Genomic DNA, 21,870 nt, shown 5'->3' with positions numbered 1-21,870 from the left:
GCAACCTTCCCACACTTCATGTTGTGCTTTCCTCTGAAACAGCTTGGGAGTGTTCCCCGACCAACTCATTGTGCAGCTTCAGCCAAAGTGGATATTTTGGGGTTGTGGTGAGGAGCGCTATTCTGGGAGTCACGACTCCTGATGGCACGAGGGCGGCCGCACGTGCGGTGCCCTGGAGCCTCTCGTGCGTGGCCCGCTGCGGTGCGCTGGAGCGAGGGGTGTGCGTGGGAGCACCGGAGCTCAGCTCGCCTGGCTGCCTGCAATCACAGCAGCATTTGCAAACATTGCCATGCCCCGAGTGTGCAGCCCCCCTGGCTGTCAGCCTCTGCAGCTGTTTGTCACAGGCGGCTTGATTTTGTGTTTTGAGTTAGCTTGGTAATTAGAACAAGCTTGATTTAGAAAAGCTTACAATGTTGAGCATAATATTTGGGTGAATGGCCTTATTGATTGATCCTGTGTTGCTCAGACTGTGTTTCTGACTTGGTTAGTGTGTCTTAGAAATTGTAATATATTTTGATGTAATGGAAGTCAAAGGGGAGCAAATGGAGGCAACTATTAGTAAAGTGTGTTTTCCCTCTGTTTTGTAGTAATAGTCCTGTATATACACATTACAAACTTACACGCCCCAGTGGCTCAATGGTTTGTGGACTTCTGAAGTCATCTGTGAAAGCTGAGAAGTGAAGAACTAACTTTTATATGTCAGTGTATATTGAAACTTAAGGTTAACAGAACATTTAAAATAAGGTCTGTCTTTTTTTACCTGCTGTATAGTTCTGCGTGATTGGATTTTTTAAAATATTCACTCTTTTTAAGGAAGCTGTTTCTGAGATTACATGTGCAACTGCTGCAGTATGTAAGGAGTTCCCTGGAAGTTCTGCATGTGTACTTGAATAAAAGGAATCAGAACCTATTCCTAGGTGCTTGACCAAGTGTGCATATGCACATACTGTTAAAAATGTATAGAAGCATAGCAACTACTGTTAAATTGTAGGCAGGTATCTTAAGCTATGCAGGAACAGCATAGCCTTCCTTTGCAACAGGTGCAACAGAGCTGCTTTTTAGCTATTTCTTAGGTTATCAGTATTCGGCTCCAGAATTTTACACCCTTCAAAATGTTCAGAGAAAGCTAGCTCTTGTTATACCCAGCTGATTTTAACATGCTTTTACATGGTGAATATGTCACTGTGTAATAACAGTCTGCTATCACCAGTCTTGGAAGTATGTGGTACTTCTGGAAAACAGATTCCATCCATCCATGACACTGGGAGTTAGTTCTGTGAACTCTGAAAGTCCCAAATCGGATACATTCCCAAAATGAATTCTCTCCCTTAAAACCAACCAAATACTTTGTAGAGCTCTCAGCAGCCACTCTATAGTCTTAAACTCTTCATCTCTGTCCTGCATAGATGAGTACTAAAAAGCAGGAGGTTTTAATGTTTTGCTTTCATCTCAGCTTCTTACCCTATACTGGAAGGTTACAAACACTGTTTCTGGAGACTGGGTGCTGCATTAGGGTGAGTTTTACCACTGCAGTGATATAGGAAAGATGGCATCTTTATTTGTGGAGGTAGTTGATTCTCCTTACCTAAACACATTTGTCCTCTCCTGTATGATGAAAAATGGAGAGCTATTTTTCTACTGCTTTGAATCTCTGACCGTCCTGAAGCTGAAGACCAAGCGAGACTTCTTTTATGTTTCTGCAAGCCAGTTGCATTATACTACATCACTGTGATGGCAATATTTATATGACTTTGAATGTAAAGTGGTGAGATGCTTCAGTTCTAGCAAGAGTTTTTAATGTCCTTTCCCTGATCTTGAAAGAACCATCCCCATTACCTGCTTACAGTGTGGGCCTTGTATCCCAAACCTCTCTGTTGCAAAGTTGACTGGATTTGCCTCAACATTCTTGGTGCAAATTCAAGCTGCTATAGCAAACTGCTTTGAAAACAGGTGGTTCAAGAACTAATGTTATTTTATTAGGGATGAAGATCTTGTAGTTCTCCTGTGTCCCAGCACAGTATGACAGACACCCTGACACTGCTGCTCTTGGGTAAACTGGGTTGCTTCTCCTGACCACCAAACTGGTCTGTTTGCTGTCACGTTGATGTACACAAGCTTGCTCCTCTTGGGGAACCTTCTTTGAAGCCCACTTTATCTGTGTCTGAAAATTTCTTTAGCATTTTCTTAGCCTGTCAACCAAGATTTCAGTTTAGGGGGGCTGCTGATTTGAATAATTTTCAGGCTTCAAAGAATTTTTAAAAAAACTAAAAAAAAAAAAAAATAGGAAAATGTATGCCTCCTAACCATTTTATAGTTCTTTATTTTTTATTATTTAGGGTGTAGCTCACTGTAGTTTCTAGCTTTTTGGTTTTTTTTTTTTTTTTAATTACAGTGTGATCCTTTTTTTTCCTGGTGTTTTAGGTAATGTGGTGCTATTTTGCCAGTGAATCTTTTTAGTAGACAAGGTGTGCCCTACTTTGCCTGATAGTTAAGATTAGCATTTTCCTTGCATAGCAAGACTGGATACATTTCCTGTAAGTCAGACATATCTGGCCTTTGGAATTAATTAAGTTTTTGCTTCACCTACTGATGTTGTAACTGATGATCTTAGATGAGAAATCAGGCAAGTGTTGTCCTGTTGGCTGTTCCTCAGGATGGTTATAAGTTTTTTAATGTTTATTTTGAGTAAGTAACACCTTAACCAAGGTTTGAGACACTATGTGGAGTCCTCTTCTGAGGATACTGAAGGTAGTGTGTTCTTCAAGGGATTATATGTGAAAGTGTTTGTACTTCTGATGGTGTGAAGAACGTAGTTAGTGTATTTGTTTCCAGACTGTCTCATCTTGTATTGTGCAGGAATGTACAATGGGAACATACTTCAGGAAGTCAGTAGTTCTTGTATCACTGCAAAAATAGGCACTTTTTTCAGTTATCTTTCAATGTATATTTTATGTACTGCTTTTGTTTGCATGACCACTGTATCAGACTGCGCTGTGCCTCTGCCTCTGGAGTCTGTGTTCTTGGGTTGCTCTCTGGATCTTAGGAAGAATACATCCCAGTATCTTCTGCAAAAGTTCACTCCGTCTTTTTGTCTTGTACGGTGTTGATACCAGCCTGTTCTATCACCATTGGGATTATTGGTTCATTCAGCTTTTCCACAGCGTGAAAATTTGCTCATGGTCAACAACTTGCTTCTCAAATGATGATGTGATTGCAGAAGATCATGTCTGCATTTATTGGTTTACCAGGATTCTGTTGAGCACAGTTGGTGTCTTGCTAAATTATTAGATGTCTTGACTGAGGCAATACAGACCCTGAAAATTAACTGGACATGTGAATGTTTAGGTTAAAACTTATTTGTAGGTACTGATCTCACCTGAGTTTTTTCGTGAATGAGATGATTAAAACACTGGTGTGTCAGAATTAAGAATTGTGAAAGAGACCTGCTGAATTTCCTTTCCCATCTTGTGGGTAGGTGATGACTGACTGCTGCACAACTGTTGACAACATGGTGTTGTAATATTCAGTCTCCTGCTAAGGACCATTTGAAGTACCGGTTCCAAAAACAAAACATCAGATCCACTTTTCAGAATATCATCAGGAATGCTGGACTTGCTGGCAGGTAATAGGTCTTTCGGGTCCTCTAGCTGTGACTGCAAAAATTGGCTTAGTTTCCTCCTTTCACTCCCTGCAGCTCTCAAGTACCTCCTGGTCCTCAAGCTGAAAGCTCCATTAATGAGTTTCAGATTTTGTCTTGGACAGCAATAGCCCAGACACTCCTAGATGCCCTGGATAAGGACATAGCCTATTTGCTTCTTTCTCTATTAATCTACATCCCAGTGCCTTTTTGGCAGATAAAATAGGAATGTGCTCTACTCTCTCTTCTAGCCCATCTGTTTGGGAACATCTTAATCCTTAAGATCAAGGAAATTCCCTTTTCCATTTTTTCATGCAGAGCAGGGCACACCTGCTCTCCTTTGCACCTTGTGCTCTGACTGCTAGACCAAGTTTACGCAGAAGTGACTTAATGCTATTTGCATTGTCATTTGACGTGGAACTATTTTCTCAGGTGTATCTCCTCGTCTTTTCCCTGAGGTGGTGGATCATCCCACCTGTTGCAGGTTCTGGGACAGAGCACAGGGTATGCAAAAGTTATAGGATACCTGAAAGCTGTCATGAAATGGGGAAGGAGGGTTTGATCAGCTGGTGGTAGCTGCTGGGGCAAGACAGCCTTGCATGTTTGTGTGAGCAACTGCACAAAGACCTTGTCCTCTGGCTGTACCAGTGGGCAGCCCTCTACTTTGCATATGTTTTTATACATTGTACTGTGCAGCCTCTGCCCACAAAGGGTGCTGCATCTTTTTATAGGTGTATTGCTTAACTACCATAAGTGTAATGGCTCTTTGCTACTTTTCTAAAGGCTCAAAGAAGGGTCTTATATGAATAGTAGTGTGAGCACTTTCTATTTATTTTTTTCTATTTATAGTGTTAGGTCTTCACAGATTTTTGTCTTTACCTTGTCCTCTTAGTATCTCTATAGTGATTTCAGAAGGCTTTGAAGATAGATTGGTAACAATCCTAACGAAGTGTGTTTAGTATAAAAAGGACAGTACCAATTGAGCAAATTTGTCAGAATGGTGTTTGGGTCCTTTAAGCAACTTGCATTTCATGAAGCATCTGAGTGGCAGTGAAGACAGCTGCAGATCCCACAAAACAGTTAAAAATGACATGTGTGCATGTGTGTAAAGTGTGTGACTTGGGCTTTGCCCATCCAGTCCATTTGCAAGTATGAGATGAGCCTCTAATGTTGCCCTCAATTCTGTGTCCTGTAAGAAACCAAACGTGTGTGCTAAACATTAGAACAGCTGTGTTCAAAAATAGACCATTTCTCTGTCCCCCCCTCCAGTGTTGAACTTGATTTTCTTCTGACGCGATCACAAGACTGCTGCTGCAGTAGGGGCTTAATGCTATTTACGTCGTCATTTGACATAGCAACATCTCTCAGGGGATTTTTAAACAATGCAGCTGTTCAGGAGAGATGAAGAGGTTGAGGATGGGGAGAGGGAAAAGGAGCAGAAATAATTTCATCTGCTATTGGGGATATTGTGGGGGGGAGGGGAGGCAGCCAGCAAACCAGTGAGTTCAGTAGATTCATGATTCTGCATGAATGGATGGCAGGATCATGGGAGTCGCGGCTTTCCCTTGAATGGGAAGGAGCATCATGGGAATCTGGCTGCTTCTAATCTTTTCTTGTGAATGATTCTTTTCCTTTAACATGGCACTGGTTTTTATGAATGGCTCTGGGGGCAAAGTGCTGCAAAACCCTTCTCAAGCTGTACACAGGTGCCTTAAGGAACACTAGGATGGGAGTCGGGTGCAGCAGAACAGAGATGCTGCAATGTTAAGCTACTATTCTGCTCTTTTGAAGTCTGAGAGGACATTGTACTGCTTTTGATTCAGTATAATTTAGCTTGATGAAAGCAGAGTTGCTTTTTATATGAAGTATTTTTACTACTTGCCTTCTTCTCTTTCAAAATGTAGTTGCCAACGTGTGTTTTTCCTGTTCTAGTAAGGGTGGAGATGACAGAACATCAGAAGGGCTTTGGAATGATCACATTTGAAGTTCTGCTCTTCTTGTTCACCCACATGTTCCCTCTTTGATATGTGTTAAAAAAACCCTGAAGATTCAAAAAGTTTTAGGGGACCAGAAGTGAGAATGGAAATGGAGGGCAATAAAGAATTGTTCTGCTTGGTCTGAAGCAACTCATTTGCCATCTGGCTTAAGTTGAAAAAAAATGTTCCTGTCAAGCTGTATTTGAACATGGTTGTGTACATATATTTCCAGATTTCTCCATTTTTGCTGTTCTATGCAAAGGTGTATAATTTGCTTTCTTGCCACCTTTCTTGTCCCTTACAAACAAAATGTGCTGAATCATTTGAGAATTTATATTCTCACCAAAAGTAGCTTAATGTCACAAACTTTCTGTGCAGGTAATGTTAAAATTCAGGGATTCCTGTTCCAGAGGTGAAAATGTTCATGTGTAATGCTAGCTCTTATAATGTTTTGTAAAACCTAGTAACTGATACAGTCTTAATATCTGAATGGTAAACTATTTCAAACTTTTCAAAACTGTTTTTTTCTAGGGGAAAAGTACAAAGTGGAAACAAAAGTCATTGTGGCAGACTTTGGAGAGAGAGAAGATATTTACAATGGAATCAAAGCAGGATTGGAAGGCCTGGAGATTGGTGTTTTGGGTTTGTATCAGATCTAAGTCTTTCATTGTGATGTTTTGTCTTGACATGCCTACTAACTTCTTCCCATACTGAAGTTTATTGAAACCAATTCACAGAAGCTATTATTTATCTGACTAAGGCTTTGTTGCTGTTAATACACTACATGAGATGGTGCTTGCATATGTGCCTACTTTCTAGGAATTTGTGATGCTTACTGAATGTGTTCAGTGTGTTTTTCTGTGATTGTTGGAGGCCTTTGACTGCAGCTTATGACTGCATGCACCATGACTTGAACACTTGGGGTTGTTGAGCCTGGAGAAGAGGAGGTCTCTCGCCGGGGAGACCTTGTTGTGGCCGTTCAGTACTTAAAGGAGGCTTGTAAGAAAGATGGGGACACTTCTTAACAGGGCCTTTGCAATAGGACTGTTGCAAGGAGCAATGGCTTTAAACTGAAAGAGTGTGGGTTTAGTTTAGGTATAAAGAAGAAAAAGTATTGAAACATTGGACCAGGTTGCCCAGAGGAGGTGGTGGATGCCCCATCCCTGGGAACATTCAAGGCGGGGTTGGATGGGGCGGTGAGCACCCTGACCTGGCTGAAGACATCAGGGGAGTTGGACTAGATGCCCTTTAAATGTCCCTTTCAACCCAAACTATTCTATGATTCTATGACCTAATACCATCTTAGATCCTAAACAAGCTTCACATACTTTAGCTTAGGAGATACTCAGTTTAGGAGTAGAGCCCTGTGGGAGAAGTGTGAACTTTTAATTACAGGGCTGTTGGAATTCAGTCCTTACAATAGAACATCAAGTAACTGTCTCCTGCTTCAAAAGTCTTAAGCCTTTTCTGGTCATGTTGGTAAGCTGTGTTTCTTTTGCTGATAGGAACACAATATGCCTGAGTATGGTTTGCTACGTTGCAGGAGTGTAGGTGGTGTGGGAATCCTTGAAAAGACAAGGTGATCCCTCCAGTTACTATGTCAAATGTAGAACTGAGGTGATTTCAAATAGATGCTTCATCACAAGCTGAGAAGAGTTTCAACATAACAGCAGTTTACCTGAATCTTCTTTGAACAGTGGGGTAAAGGCAGTTGCTTATTGGTTTTTTGGGTTTTTTTCCCTTGGAAGCACATATGCCTGTGCATATCCTGTATTTCTATGGTTAGTCAATATAGGGATGAGAACCTGTGATGGTTAAACACATAAAAAAATCACGTGGCTCAGACATCTACTAGTACATGTCATATGATAAAGCACTCTTCACTACGAAACTCGTTTTACTAACCTGAAGTGCAATAATTGCAGCTGCAAGCTGTGGAGTATTTTAGGCACATTTTGAAACAAATTTGTTACACACGTGATATACTGTATGAACTTTGTTGCTAATAGATGAATCTTGTTGTACAATGTTTGAAAATAACACTCAAGAAAATAGTGTATATAAAAATGCAATTTAAAAATAACATTGAAGGATAAAGCCCAGAGTGTTCCCACTACTTCTAACAGACGTGAGTACAAACAACTCATGGCATCCAGTATTTAATTGCTATAAAAATTCAAAGGCATTGGAGTAACTTCAAATGGCAAGGATGTGTTTTGTGTAAAGAGTAGTTGTGACACAACTGTGAATGCTTTGTTTCTTCTTTCTGAAGGAAATAAGTTCCAAAGAAACTTTGAAGAGTAAAATTAATGTACATTCTAATCTGTCCTGTCAAAATCTACTCAGGGAGTGTAGGGCTTGCAAGCTGCCTGTCACGTAGCTATTGCTACAGAATGGTAGATCATTTAAATGTCTCAAAACACCAGCAAACCTTTTACTGTGCAAGGTACATAGCTGCACTGGAAGGGTTTTTATTATTTCTCAGGCTGTGATTAGGTTATGGTGATTCACAAAATCATGAAAATCTGACTTTTTATAGCCTTGCACAAACTGGGCACTAAAGCAGTGTGTGTGTGTCAAGTTTTGTGTAAGGTTGTTACAGGAAACCAAAGCGCATTCCTCAAACAGAGCCAGCTTCTTGCTTTTATTTGCATGAGCACCTTGGCTAAAAACATGGTAAAAATAGCAACTAAATGCTCTAGAGCTGTGTATTCTCTAGCTGAGTTCCTCTGCTTTTTTTTTTCTCTTGCAGCCATTGTCAGTGCAGGTTTACAAAAACCTCTTTTCCAACTAATCACTAGCAGTTTTTAGTAGATCTTGTGCTCAAGATCACAAGATAACATGATATGTAGGTATTTTCTTTCCCCCAGAGATAGCTGCAGTAATAGAAACCACTTGCCAATGTAATTTTTCCACACAGATGATGGCCACTCCAGAAAGACAGTATTTTAATTTTTTATGGTAATTAACTCCATGCTTCAGCGCCGTGTATTTTAAATTCTGTAGCATTTGTTGCAATCCAGAATGTAGCTTTTGTTGAGCTGTGTTTTTCACGTTTGTGTGAGGGAAAACATGGATTTAAATGCGAACAGCCATAAGGGTTGATTTCTCAGGTTCCAGCATATTTCCTTCTTTCAGGTCTCGTTTGGAACAGTAGGTATGAGGAGCATTGGTAGCACAGCACAGTTGTCAATGATCAATGCTGATTATTTTTTAACCTTATACTTGGAGACATAGGAGTCTCCACACGTACTGCTCAAGAACAAGCTTCTAATTATGGACTTGCACAGAGTCTAACTAAAGTACTTACAGATTGAAATCCTTGTAAACTTCTTATTTGGAAGCTTCTTCTCACCCACGTAGGAAGGCTAAAAGAGTTTGCATAATGTTTTGCTGTGTGTTCAAAACAGCGTCTGTCAGTGACTTCGAACATGTGCTAGCTACAGCAATATGTTAAATAAACAGAGGTGGGAAATCTTCCTTTTGCCATTCTTAAATAGCTCTGATTCTTAAAAGGAGTTTGTGCTGGACAGTATCTTACCCTGTTGCTATCCATTTTTTTCTAGTTAAAATACAGTGGTACAACCCAAAACCTGATTTTTTTTAATGGTTTGTTACATACTTGCAGCAGAGATGATTGCAGAAAGTGGAAGGGTGCATATCTGGGACCCAGCCTGCAGTAAGGGGTGTGAATTTTGTGTGACTGTCTCTGTAGCATGAATCATAAAAGCGTTCTAAATTCAGAAAGAATTGCCAAGGTTAGTCCCATAACCCTGCCACAATTCATAGCCAAAATCCTTTCCAGAGAGATGGAACAAAAAAAATAGTTTATTTTTGGATGAAAAGAAGAAAAAAATCTGGTTCACTCTGGCAGTAGCAAGACTGGGTCTTCTTCCTTTTAAAAACTTCTCACTCTTTCTAAATATAGCAAATGTCTACTGGGAATTTGCCAACGCCCTGTTCCCCTCAATTCCTCACCTCAATTTTTAAAGGTTATCTAAAAGTTAAAAATTTGAAACACACAGCATGACTAATGAACTTCCATAAATACACTAAGATGTGGACTAAAAGAGCTTGAGGGAGTTCCAAATGAAGTTGGTGCACTTTGCCAGAATCTCTTCCTCCTGTTTCTTGCACATCCTGCATCCCTACTGCTACTTAAATTATCTTTCAGGCTGTGTCTTAAAACAATAGCTTTTGGCACAGGTGGAGGGGCTATTTTATTTCATTTTTTGAAAAAGGCATCAGTGCCTTTTGACGACGCTTCTTGTCCCCGTGCAGACTCCTGCCTGGAGGTGCACAGTGCTGCTGAGCATACATAGCACTTTGGGATTCTCTGGGGTGTAAGACACTATATAAATGTAAAATGTTGCCACAGCAACCACATGTCACGCGATTCACTTGCGTAAGATGAACAACAGATACTTAGGAAGCGGAGATCACTTTTGGTTGCTGCTTTTTGTCTCCATATCAATGTGCTCTATGGAGTTGGAGGCTGCAGAGCAGCACCGTTTTCGAACAGAATTAGAAGTTCTCTCCTGTTGGGGCTGGGATTTAGAGAATGGGTATCGGTTTCACGTCCGAGAATGAAACCGTGCCAGTGTAAAGTATTGGGGGGGGGAAAAAAAAAGATCTTGGCGGTTTAAATAATTCGCTGCAGACGTGGGGGTGACGGGGAGAAGGGTTTCCCGCGGGGAATCTCCGAGCAGGGAGGCCGGGCGGCGGAGCGGGTCCCCGGAGGCGGCGGCTGCCCCGCGGGGCGGGGGGCGCTCGGGGCGCGCTGGGCTCTGCTGCCACCTCCCGGCCGCGCCGCGCACCGCGCCCGCCGCTCCCTGCGCGGGGAGCGCGGCTCGGCTCCTGTTCCGCTCCGAGGGTTTGTTTATCGTAAAGAACGGTGCGAACCCATTGCAATGGTCCGTCCGTGCGCTGCCGCATTCCGCTGCGTGTGCGCGGGGGTATTTACAGTGAAGGAAGCTTGGCCAAAGCAGCTAGAATGTCTTAAATGCAACATTTTAAGAGTATTGCTTGAAAATTGTCATTAATCAGGGGGCATCCAAGTGATCTAATTCATGCTTTTCTTTCAGTCAACAATGTGGGAATGTCGTATTCTTATCCTGAATATTTTCTTGATGTTCCAGAGCTGGAGAAGGTAAGTGCCTTTGTGGTACATTCTAGTGTTCTACTGCGGTTAGCAGATATTACAGAAGTATTTAGGTTTGGTTAAGGAACCCACATAATGAGGTTTTTTGATTAGAATTAAATGTTCAAAAACTTGGAAATGTACATAAGCAGCATAACACAATGCTGGTGATGGCAGTCTCACTTTTTGGTGGTGTTCTTCACATACTCTTCCCTGCATCTTCTGCTCCTGTCTGCGGTCTCATCTGACTGTTGCTCATAAGTTGCTTTAGCTTATGCTGGGGGGCTTCTTAAGTGACTGAAGGGGAGCAAGCAATTTCATGGATGGAAGCTGCATATTCCATAACACTTACAAAACTTAAGATATGACCATTTTAGACAGTTCATAATGTAGGGACAATCTTGGCTGTACTAGATACACTGAAAACTTGGATTATGAACAATTTCACTGGTGCATGATTTTCTTTCTGTAACCCCTGTAGCTCACTGGGTCCACTGTGGTTTTTTGTTTTCTACTTAAGTGTTGCTAAATATATCTGGTGTTTGGTTCACCTTCAAATAAGCTTCATAATGTTTAGCAAAAAAAAAAAAAACCACCTCAGTTTTTTAACCTGCTGAATAAACTTAAAGTCACTAAAATGGTGGAGAGTAAAATACAGTAGTTAATTTCAAAACGTGTAATGGCTAAGAATTTATTAAAGTTCATAAGTATTGCAAATAGTGTTAGGAAATAGAGTGTCAGTGTGATACACCTGTCTGGTTCTGTATTAGTGAGAGTCCCTAATCAGAGATGAAACCTGGCCAAGAGCAATTCACAGACTTTGCTTTGAAAGCCTGTCACTGTTCTTGATACTTAAGCAAGAAGGCAAGGAGAAAAGGCAGATAATTTATACCAACACTTAAACCCAGAGGACATACAAATACTGTTCAAATAACTTCAAATGAGTAAACCCCAAAACTTTGTTTTCTTGCAGGTGATCGACAAAATGGTTAACATTAACATCACGTCTGTTTGTAAGGTAAGTTACCGAGACTTTTTGGTAATTCAAAACCAGAAAACAAGATTCAGGTCTGGGGGAATTACTTTGACCTGTTAGACTATTCATCTTGGAAAAAGCCAGAGGTTCTGATTGTCATGTTGGACTGTTCTGATTATTGTGTGAAATGGAACTTGTTGCAAAGATGCCTATTAGCTATTTGAAAGGAGCAAGGTAAGTACATAAAACAGCACTTAGTGCTTCTTCACGATTTTTCTTCTATTCCTTCTTGTAAATGGTTCATTCTTCTCCCCCTGCATCTGTGTTTCTTGGGGTGGGCAGCCCTTACCTCTGCATGCCTAAGGTTTTTGTACACTGTAATGAGAAGGCACTTAAATATTTTCTGCAAAATGTATGAGCAAGAAGGAAAGCCAAACTCACAGAAACATGCGTTAACTTTACTTCAGAAGCTACCTTCACTTTTTGATATTTAAACTGAAGCTTTCATCAAGAAGAAATCAACATGACTTCAGGCTAAAACATATGGCTGTTCTCTTGTTTATTAACATGAGGCCCATTCAAAAATGAAGTTTTCATCCTAGTATGTCAAAGCTCAAAAAGGACAGAGGGAATAGCCGTAAGTGGCAGGGACTTGGTTAGTGTATTACCAGTGTGTGCTGATGAAACTCCTTGGGACTATTCACTGCTAAGCCTTCTTATGCATAACAGTATGTCTCTATTAGCTGAGGGTTAACCTTTTGCCTCAAAGCTAAAATATTAGATGTTTCTAAGATGTCTTGAAAGATTTGACTTTTTTTGCAGGTCTTCTGATTAGGTCAAGTACTAAATTCATCTAGTACAGTGCTTTTGGGGAGTCTAAACTCTTGTTTTGTTTCCATGTGAGGAGGCACAGCACCTCTTGAAACAATGCTTTAGTAAGATTCTCACACTTTATTGAAACATAGACAAACAGTGAAAATGTAGCCATTCCATGGCTGAATGGGAGTTGGTAATGTCAGCTTGCTGCTGCAGGCTCTTACTTTTGTGTGTGTTTTATTTGACATCTCAGAACTATTTGTTAGAAAGCTAGAAATGCTATAACAGTGAGTCTTCAGAAACCTTTCACCTGGAAAATGACTGTGAGCCTGACCAGTACAGATTTTCTAGTTGACCGAGAAGGATTGTGGCCCATGGTGTCTTCTTTTCCCCCTGCAAAATTTCAGAAGAGAAGTCAGTTATTAATGGGCACCTTTGAGAGCTTTCTCTTACAGAAAGTTTCTCTTACAGAAGTCATTTAAGTTAACAGAGCTGCATCAGGTGTACATCTGAAGAAGTGTCAAGCACAGACCTCCTCTGCTAAGGTGTGAGGTCTGTGCTGTGCCAGCAGAGGGAGTGCACTATTCAGTGATAAAAGAATTTGGGGTGTCAATCTTCCTGGGAGCATTTTTTTAGACAAGTTACAGATGAACTGCTTCAATATGTATTTCTGAAGATGGTAGGGTAGAATAATAGTTTAACCCAGCATATGCCTAAAGTTCCAGAGATGTGGCCAGACTGTATTGTTTCCAAAGTAAACTAATGTTTCAGTTGTAGTGTCAGTGCTCATCAACAATTTAACAAAATTGTCATACAGTTGCTTGTAAAATTTGCATCTTTTCACATTCTAAAGTGGCTATTTTTGCACATAGAGAAACTTACTGAAGATCTGCTTGCTCTGTGTTAATAGTGTTTTTCCTTCTGTTTGAAAACTTTTGTCTTGACTGTGAACAACTCCTGCTACTGGATTTAATCAGAGTTTGAGCATAGGATTTCAAGCTTGAAAATGTTTTCTCCCGCACGAGCGTGTTGTGTAATTAAACAGTAGGCACACCAGATGCTTACTGTTTTGGGGAGAAGAGCACATTAGAAGTGTGTGCCATCTGTAAGACACTTTCTCAGGAGAACCCATAGAACTAGAGAATCATGGTATGAAAAAAATAAATTTAGGAAAAGTCTGTATATCTTTTCACTTAGATTTTTAGGTTCTAATTCTGTGAATATTTAGTTCCGTTTTTGAGGTTGATGCCATCTCTTATACATATATAGGTGTGTATATATATGTGTGTGTTTTTTAGAAACAATAATAAGAATATTCTCTCTTCTTGTCTGACTAAAACCATGAAGTGTGTGATGGAAGTGAGCACGAAGTTCTTAACAAGGAGCTGAAAGTCTGCTGAAATGTGAAAGTATGGGACAGGCAGAGTATGGTTTGCTACTACCCATTCAGGCTCTGCCCACAGTGCTTCCAGATCCTTGTCAGAGGTGTCTTATAACCTGTACTGTTATATTCTAGAGCATTGGCATCCCCTTCCTTGCCTTTTGGACCAAACTTTCTCAGTGCCTAAAAGATGACAATATCCCCTGTCCTCTCAATAACCTGCACCACGTGCCATCAGCAGCCAGCCCCTGTTGGACAGCACAACTCTTCAAGTAACTCCAGTTCTGGCTGAAACACTCCTTAGCCTTGAAGTGTGAAAGTCAAGATAATTAGCACAGATTGATTCTGCAGAAATGTTGAAGTCTGTTTTGTTGCCACAAGTATAGGCCATTTCAAAGCGTAATGCCTAACCCTTAACTTTTTGATCCATCTTTTTCTTCATTGGTCAGCTCATTGGATTTCCTAGGGGATATGCAGTGTGTAAGAAGGGGTGCACTGAGAGATAAGACTGCATCTTCACCTCGCAGGACAAATTTTCAGCCTAGTTGGTCCCACTGTTTAGTATTTTTCCCAACTGGAAAGTATCTAATACTATGAAATTTTGGCACATGTTTGAGAACTTGCTCCCTCTCAGAGCTTTTAAAATGTGTCTTTCCCAAATCCTATTCCATGTTGCCTGCCCCCATCATGTCCTTAGAGCACTGTTGGGTTAGATCACCCATGAACCACGCAGTCATGCAATTTTGGGGTTCACTCAGTCTGGCATGAAGTGTTGATTACTGTGAAGTGCCTTCAAAGCACCCTGTACGTCACTGAAGATAAACCACGTAAAACTGCTTAAAACATGTTGGAAATCTCATGTCTTTTAAAATACTGGTTAAAAAAAATTGACAAAATAGCACCCTGTCCCCCAGCCACAGTAGATATTTTATAAGTAGTCTGAGTAATATCACACTTCTATGGTGATGTGCAGTGCAGGAGTTACTCTGGTCTTCATATAATATGCAAATAAAGAAGTGTTATGCATCTTGATGCTATAAATAGAATGAAGATCTTTCATTTGTAGTATTTTCTCAGGACAGCTTGAGACTTAATATACTCATATGCAAGGATTGAATTGACAAATAAATGAGGAAGTAGATGAGGTGGTAGTATGTGTAGTTTCATGGTTCTTGTCATAATCTCATCTCAAGCTTCTGGAGGGATTTAAATAGCAGAACTTTAATGATTGTTGGTAGCAGTTCAGGTAATGTGGCTTTGTATTATAACTTTTGGATATCCTGCTGCATTTTGAGACACAAATATTAGTGGCATTAAGTGAAATATCAGGGCAAAATCTCGTTTTTTTTCATTAACCAGCAAGTGTTGAGAAATCAAAATTAGACTTGTTCTGTATAGTTCTAATCATAGTTCCTTTGTATTAACTTCATCTCCTTGAATCAATCAGTCTTTGTATTCTACAGCCTTTAGCTTCACTTGGGAAAACAAACTTGACTTGGCTTTTGGCTTAATGTCCTGAAAGCCAAGGGTGCTAGGATTCCTGTCCAGTGGAAAAAGTGGGTAGGTAATGAGCACAGAGAATAGCTTCAAATACTTCAGGGGGTCTCCTTTGAAAGCTGCAAGAGTTACTTGGTATGGAAGGAACTGCAAGTTGGTTATTGCTTTTGCAGCATCACGATATGCTAATTGCATTGGGAGTGAGGCATAAAGTTGTGTTCTCTTGAAAAATGAGCAGGACTAAATAGTTGAGGGAGTGCTGGCTTAGCGGCTGATTAAGCAAGGAGCTGAATTGGTTTGCAGGCTATTATATTGTGGGGGGATGTAAATTTTTGGCTTGTAGGCCAGGCTTTGCTTGGATATTGGCATTAGCAGAGGAAGGGGAAGAGTAAATTATGTGTGTGTAAATCCCTTGTGTGGTAGTCTTCGTGTTGATGGCTTTATTCATGTTTTATACTGAGTGTCAATACTAAACGCTAACAGGCCCTACTACATCAAGGATTTTTGTCCTCATATTTGAGACACTTTTTAAATTTTCTCAAGAGTTCAGAATACATAAATGCTTCATGTTGAACTGAGAGATCTGGTGTCAGCTGCCCTCCTAATGGAGGAGGAGTGAGAGGTGAATTACAGCAGGTTGTGAATCCCAGGCAGGACATGGGAACAACTACTACAAAGTCTGAAACTGTGAGTTTAGGAAAGAAAGCAACAACCAATATGAAATTGTAAGGAGGAGCAAAAGTTAGTGTATTTGAGAAGGAGGGAAAATATTCTTTTGTGGACCTGTGTGTAGGAAGAAGAAAAGCCTGGGGAGCAGCAATCCTGAAAAGACATTTGGAAATGACATCTCTCTCTCTCTCTCTCTCTCCAATGTGTGTTCAGATGGGCTAGTGCAGTCTAATACCACACCTGTAAAGGTACCTTACCAGAAATCAGGTGGTAGTTGTTTGTTGCCTGCTAGAACCCTATGTGAATTTTTGTATTTGCTGTGGAAAGGGTCACAGTAAGTGGAGAATAATTCTGAGGACAGTGGCAACACCGACTTGTGAGAAGAGATCATGCTGTGTGTGTGTATTCCACTCTAGTCAAGAGGTTTCTTTGTATTTATATTCAAAGTCATAATCAAAGAGGGGTTGATGATTTAGCCAAGTACATAATACAAGTAGAAAACAGAGAGGGACAGTTGCCAATGCTTGGAAAAGGAGTAAGTGTTCTGTGAAGGTGGTCATGAATATCATTCAGATGGTCCAGAGGGAGAAATTCAATGCTGTGGTTTCCCACCTTGCTGACTTTGAACCTGAGAGTGTGGTACACAGAAAGCTGGATCAAGGGAAATGTAGCTGTGATAAATATATTTTTAAGCAATAGTCAGAAGCACTGGGGATTTTTCTTCAAAGTACAAGTAACTTGGGGGAATTCAGGAAATCCTAGAGTTCTGTGGCTTTCTGTAGATTTGGGGTTGACACAAACACATATTTCACCTCTTGAAAAGAGAACATTCAGCCTTATTATTTGAGCAGTCTTTGTCCTGTGTAAAGGGCAAGAGGAGAAATATGCTTATTTTGAGAGCTTTCCATTTTTAACTCGACTCCAAAAGTTTATGGCTCTAAATAGGAAAAACTTTCTCTTCTAAAACCATTGCTCAGAGGAAAGTCACTGAAAATGAACAGGGCTTGTTACTTTCATAGTTCCCTTTGTATGTCCCAAGCCCCTGACATGGCCACATGGGTTACTGTGTGAGTTGAGTTGACATCAGGTTTACTTGCTAGTTTTTACAGATAGAAATCATTCTTGTTTGGCTTGGGGTACAAGCTGCATTAAGAAGTTACTGTTTCAAGAGAAACACATTAAAAAAACATTGTAGATGCTGAGAATAGGCCTCACAATCAATTTAACTACCAGTGCATGAGAACAGTTCCTTAGTTTTTCAGTGTATGGCCTGCAGGTGAGGGTGCCAGTTAACTTTGTTAAACAGCTACTGCATTTGTGAACTTGTGTGAATCCTCTGCCCAGGCACTCTGAGTTGTCTTATGGTAGGAGTGATGTTTTTGTATGTGAGTGGGTGCACCACAGGGAATTCCTCATCTTTAAAAAGTTACGTTGCTCCGAGTTGTTAAAATTTCACCCCAGATTTGTGAATGAGGAAAGCTTCTTAGCTGCATAACACAGTAGCAACTTGTCCAAGTTCTCTAGCCTCACCCTTTGCTGTATTTGTATAGCCCTAGTTACAGAGCATTCAACCCTTTCAAAGTGGAAAGAATGACTTGCAGTCATAACATCATAGCATGGAATGATTTGTCTCTAAATATACAACTGTGGTATTAGGCTTTGTGTAACAATTGCGGGGCCCATAAGGTCTGAAGGATGACTTTGAATATTTACCTAAGCTTTTCCTGCTGTATTTTAAGTAGTCTGAGTGAACATCACTTGAAAGATATTCAAAATTATACATATTATTATTATTCTTTCAGAAAACTCTGCTTCTGAGCTATTGCTTGGATCAGATTGAGAAAAGACTACAACGCTGTGATAACTAAGAATGGGAGGTTTTCTTCTTAAGAAAAGTCACTGGAAATCCATGGTTATAACTTCCAACTATTTGTTAGTCCTCTAATAGGAGCTTTTAATTGTAGTGCCTGCTTTAGAACATAAATCTAGCCATAAGTGTGTGCATTCTTGTATTACAAGTAGGAATCTTTGCTCTGTTAGGCTCAAAGTGGAGTTACTTTTTCCAGAACTAGAAGGTAGAACACAGGTTTGGTGAGAAGGAGTGGACAATGCAACCAGTGCTTGCCAGGAATGTAATAAATGCAGTTTCAGGTAAAAAAAAAAAATTAAGAAATGATAGTTGCCTATAAAAGATTATTGAAATGGTCTGTAATCAATCTCTACCTTAAGTTAGTCATTTGCCCTGAGCATCCTGGAACTTGAGATCTAGATGGTTAGGTATGAAAGAAGTTGAGTTAAAAGCAAGGCAGCCCTCCAAACCAAAGGAACTATATCCCGAACTGTATGGTAGCATTATGTGTGTACGTGAAATAATTGGAAAATAAACAAAAAAATAGAGTGCAACAACCACTCTTCATGGTTGGGTGCTAAACGTAACTTTGTGCCAGACTGTATAGAATATCAAGAATTAACAACCTCTGATGTTGAGTAGTTTGTCCTAAACAAATTTGTCAGATGCATATGCTCACTCTGCTCTAATGCAAGTTTTCAGAAAGAAAAACCACTTTGTTTTGGATGAGCTGGCAGTTTTCACATAGCTTAACAACTTGTCTGGAATTACCTGAGTCCTCAGAGTCTTGGGAACATCCACATTTCCAACTGTAGCACGCCTATTTCTGTGGAAAGTAGTGTTCCTTCAGAAAGAAGGTTACTTGAAGGAAACCTAACCATGTTGAGTAACCACCAACAGAAGGCACTCTTCTTAGGGTAGTTCCCAACCTCTCCTTCAGGCTTCCTGACACTTCCTTCTGCCTGTATTAGATTGCCTGCAGAGAAACAAACACTGCTGTGAAGTCCTCTGACATCCTACATGCAGATTCCTATAGATTGACTTGCAGTGCTTTGCCATTTAGGAAATACACACCATTACAGAACAGACTATCTCTAAACAAGGCCTAGCTAAAATCTGGGCTCTTTATCTGGGAGGTATTTATTCAGTTCTAGATGTTTTGGTTTTTAACTGCCTTTTTCATAATGGCATGTCTGAGATTACAGCTATTGAAGACAAATGTTAACCAGTCTGGCTGTTTTGGATAAGGATCATACAATGCAAGCCCGTGTGGACACCACTGACACCATTATTAGTGGTAAAACTACATTTCTGCTGTTAACTGTCTTATTTGAATTTATGCTGAAAATATTTTACATTTGGGTACAGTGTATAAAACTGCCAGACCTGAGTATGGCTGCAGAATACCCTGCCAGCATTTTTCTGATAGTCCTGTTTGAATGTGCCCTTGGCTGGGTCAGGTGAGACTGACTCAGAGAGCTGCCTTCTGTTATCTTGCTCTTTAAAAATAATGGTATTTTTACATCAAGATACTGAATAGTCATAGGTATCTTTTTTTCACACATCACAATGCGTAAAAATATTGATAGAAAGTTTTGCCCTATTTCACAGAATTTTGAAATTCCCTTAAAATAGGAATTTTAGTAAAACAAATGGAAGTCCACATTTCCATGTTGAGTATGAAATCCAGTTTTGCCATCAGTATCTTTCTGTGGAGGGGAAAAAAATTGATTGCTTGTCCAGCTGAAGTTCAGAAACAAACCGTTTAACACAGTTGGTGGTGAGAGACTTCTCGATTTCTACCCAGATTGTGTACCTATTGCTGTATTTCAGCTGTCAATGGCTTCCTAGTTTTTTATTTTATGTAAGTCCACCAATTATTGTAGCATATTTTTTTGTGCTCTCATTTGGATATCAATAGTAGCCAGCAGGTTTGTGATAAACTGTTAGAGTTGCTTGGTGGGTTGCAGTTTGGATTTAGACCATGAATGCATTTGTGTGGATTTATGACAAAGGTTCAAACGTGGCGTCCCCTCGACATTACAGTGGGAAATTGTGTACTGGTTTTTCAGCTCATTTATGGGTTGCCTAAGGGAAGGTAATTCCAGTCCACGTCCATGTGCCAATCTATGGAGATGTTATGCAGCATTACACTGCTCTGAGAGGCAAGAAACAGTATGTTTCTTTTTGCCAAGGGATCTGTGGAAGAGGTCATAAAACTTGCTTCAGATAAAAGATCTTCCAGTCTTGAACTAGTCTTAAAATCAGCCCAAATCATTCTTTATCCTTTAAGATTAAAATAAATAGTTGTTTCTACATCTCCTTTGAAGCATTAGTGTATGAAAAAGCTCATGTATGCTTAAACTTAATACTAGAGGGTTTTTTGAAGCTGCATCAGATCTGTTTAGCTTGTTGATGCTTATCAGCTCTGAATACTTAGTTTGACTTCTGGGGCAGTGCTGACAGCTAAGTGTGTCAACAGCTGACTTCATGAAAGGAAGGCCTGTTCAACTCCTGCCTGTACAGTCCCTTATCGAAACTGTCACGCAGTGTGGCTGATGGCAGAATCTATTCTAAGGGAGAAATGCCAATAAAATGCAAAACACAGCCCTTCTCTGCCATTTGCTTTGTGTGTCAGCTGCAATCAACTGAGATCGTTTTCTTTTGTTTTTTCTCCTTTATTCCTGAAAGGGTATGTTTTATAATTCAAAAATAAAAACAAACAAACAAAACCTCAAACCCAGATTGAGTCATATGTAAGGGCTAATGCAGTGGTGATAATAAAATGAGTAGTTTCTTACAATAAAATTTGTTTCTTTGTAATGAAAGTGCTAACAGGTGTTTTGTGTGCCTATATATGCTGATTTCTTTTGTATGTGTGTTTTTCTTCCCATACTATTCAAATATTCAATGTTTTATTTTAAGCTATCAAGGTAATTTGGGATCAGTGGGAGTATTTTGGTGTGTGCTGGTTTTAGTATTTTATTACTCTCCCCTTTGTGTTCTCAAAAACTTTATTGGAATACCTTTCAGATGTCAAAAGTGGTAGCAGTTTATATTTCTTGTCTGATCTGTCTTTGCCGTCAGTGACATTCATACGGTTAGTTGGGGCAGGGCAGAATTTGGTACAAGCAGAATTTTGATATTATTTCATGAAGGCAGCAGTTTTGGATTTAAATTGTATTTTAGGATGGTAGTAATTAGTACTGGGAAAATTAACTATTTTACACTAATTAAAATTTTGTCCAAGTTTGGATCAATGCTTAATTTGTTCCACTTGCCAGAGATGCTCTGTCTGCAACTGGGAAGCTTGTTTTAGGATTACTGCTCTGGAGAATCCTTCAGCCAGCTTGTAGATGGATTGCTCAGAGTCATAATGAAGGCAGGAGTTTCCAGAGCAGTGAGGAGGTTTGCCAGGCGACTTTTCTCCTGGGGGTGTAGTTTTTGCAGTGTGAAAACATCTGTGTAATCAGCCAAAAATATTTTGGAGTCTTAAGTATTTTCCTTAGGTAACATAATGTAGGAAACTTACATTTGCTAGTTCTGTCAGTGCTCTTGCTGCTCCATAATTAATTTTTGTCTTAAAATCAGCAGTTCAGTAAGCGTAGCTAGACTGTATTGGATAATGTTTTGAGTCCTGGCAGAGGTGGTAAATTTAGTCCGTTTCTAGGAAGACAGGTGTTTCTTGTGGGGAGAGAAGGATGGTACACGTACTGTAGTACTCTGGTGTTTTAATGTTCTTTGGAGGCCACGGATGCTGCAGAGTGGTGAAGACATTGGTTTTATTTACTCTTGTGCTACTAGCTGGATGGGTTCACCAGATTCAGTGCACACACTACTTGACAGAGCCAAGTTATCCAGGTAGAATAAAAATAAACTGCCTACGCAAAGTATGGTCTCTGCTTCCCTGAGCCATGCTTGGGGTGGAG

The 21,870-nt window shown here is 40.1% G+C and overlaps 1 protein-coding gene across 2 annotated transcripts in view; it reads left to right on the top strand.

Moving 5' to 3' along the window:
- HSD17B12 (hydroxysteroid 17-beta dehydrogenase 12) overlaps positions 1 to 21,870 on the top strand; it is a 120,976-nt gene that overhangs the window by 80,981 nt on the left and 18,125 nt on the right. For both annotated transcript variants that reach the window (XM_032111037.1, XM_032111036.1), the window contains 3 exons: positions 6,145 to 6,255; positions 10,698 to 10,762; positions 11,727 to 11,771. In XM_032111037.1, coding sequence (XP_031966928.1) covers positions 6,145 to 6,255; positions 10,698 to 10,762; positions 11,727 to 11,771 — 221 coding nt within the window. The remainder of the gene's footprint in view (positions 1 to 6,144; positions 6,256 to 10,697; positions 10,763 to 11,726; positions 11,772 to 21,870) is intronic.

The sequence above is a fragment of the Corvus moneduloides genome, chromosome 6 (genome assembly GCF_009650955.1).
Source record: "Corvus moneduloides isolate bCorMon1 chromosome 6, bCorMon1.pri, whole genome shotgun sequence".
Lineage (NCBI taxonomy): Eukaryota > Metazoa > Chordata > Aves > Passeriformes > Corvidae > Corvus > Corvus moneduloides.
The sequence above is the reverse complement of the archived record's forward strand: the minus strand, read 5'-3'. Positions and strand labels throughout refer to the sequence as shown.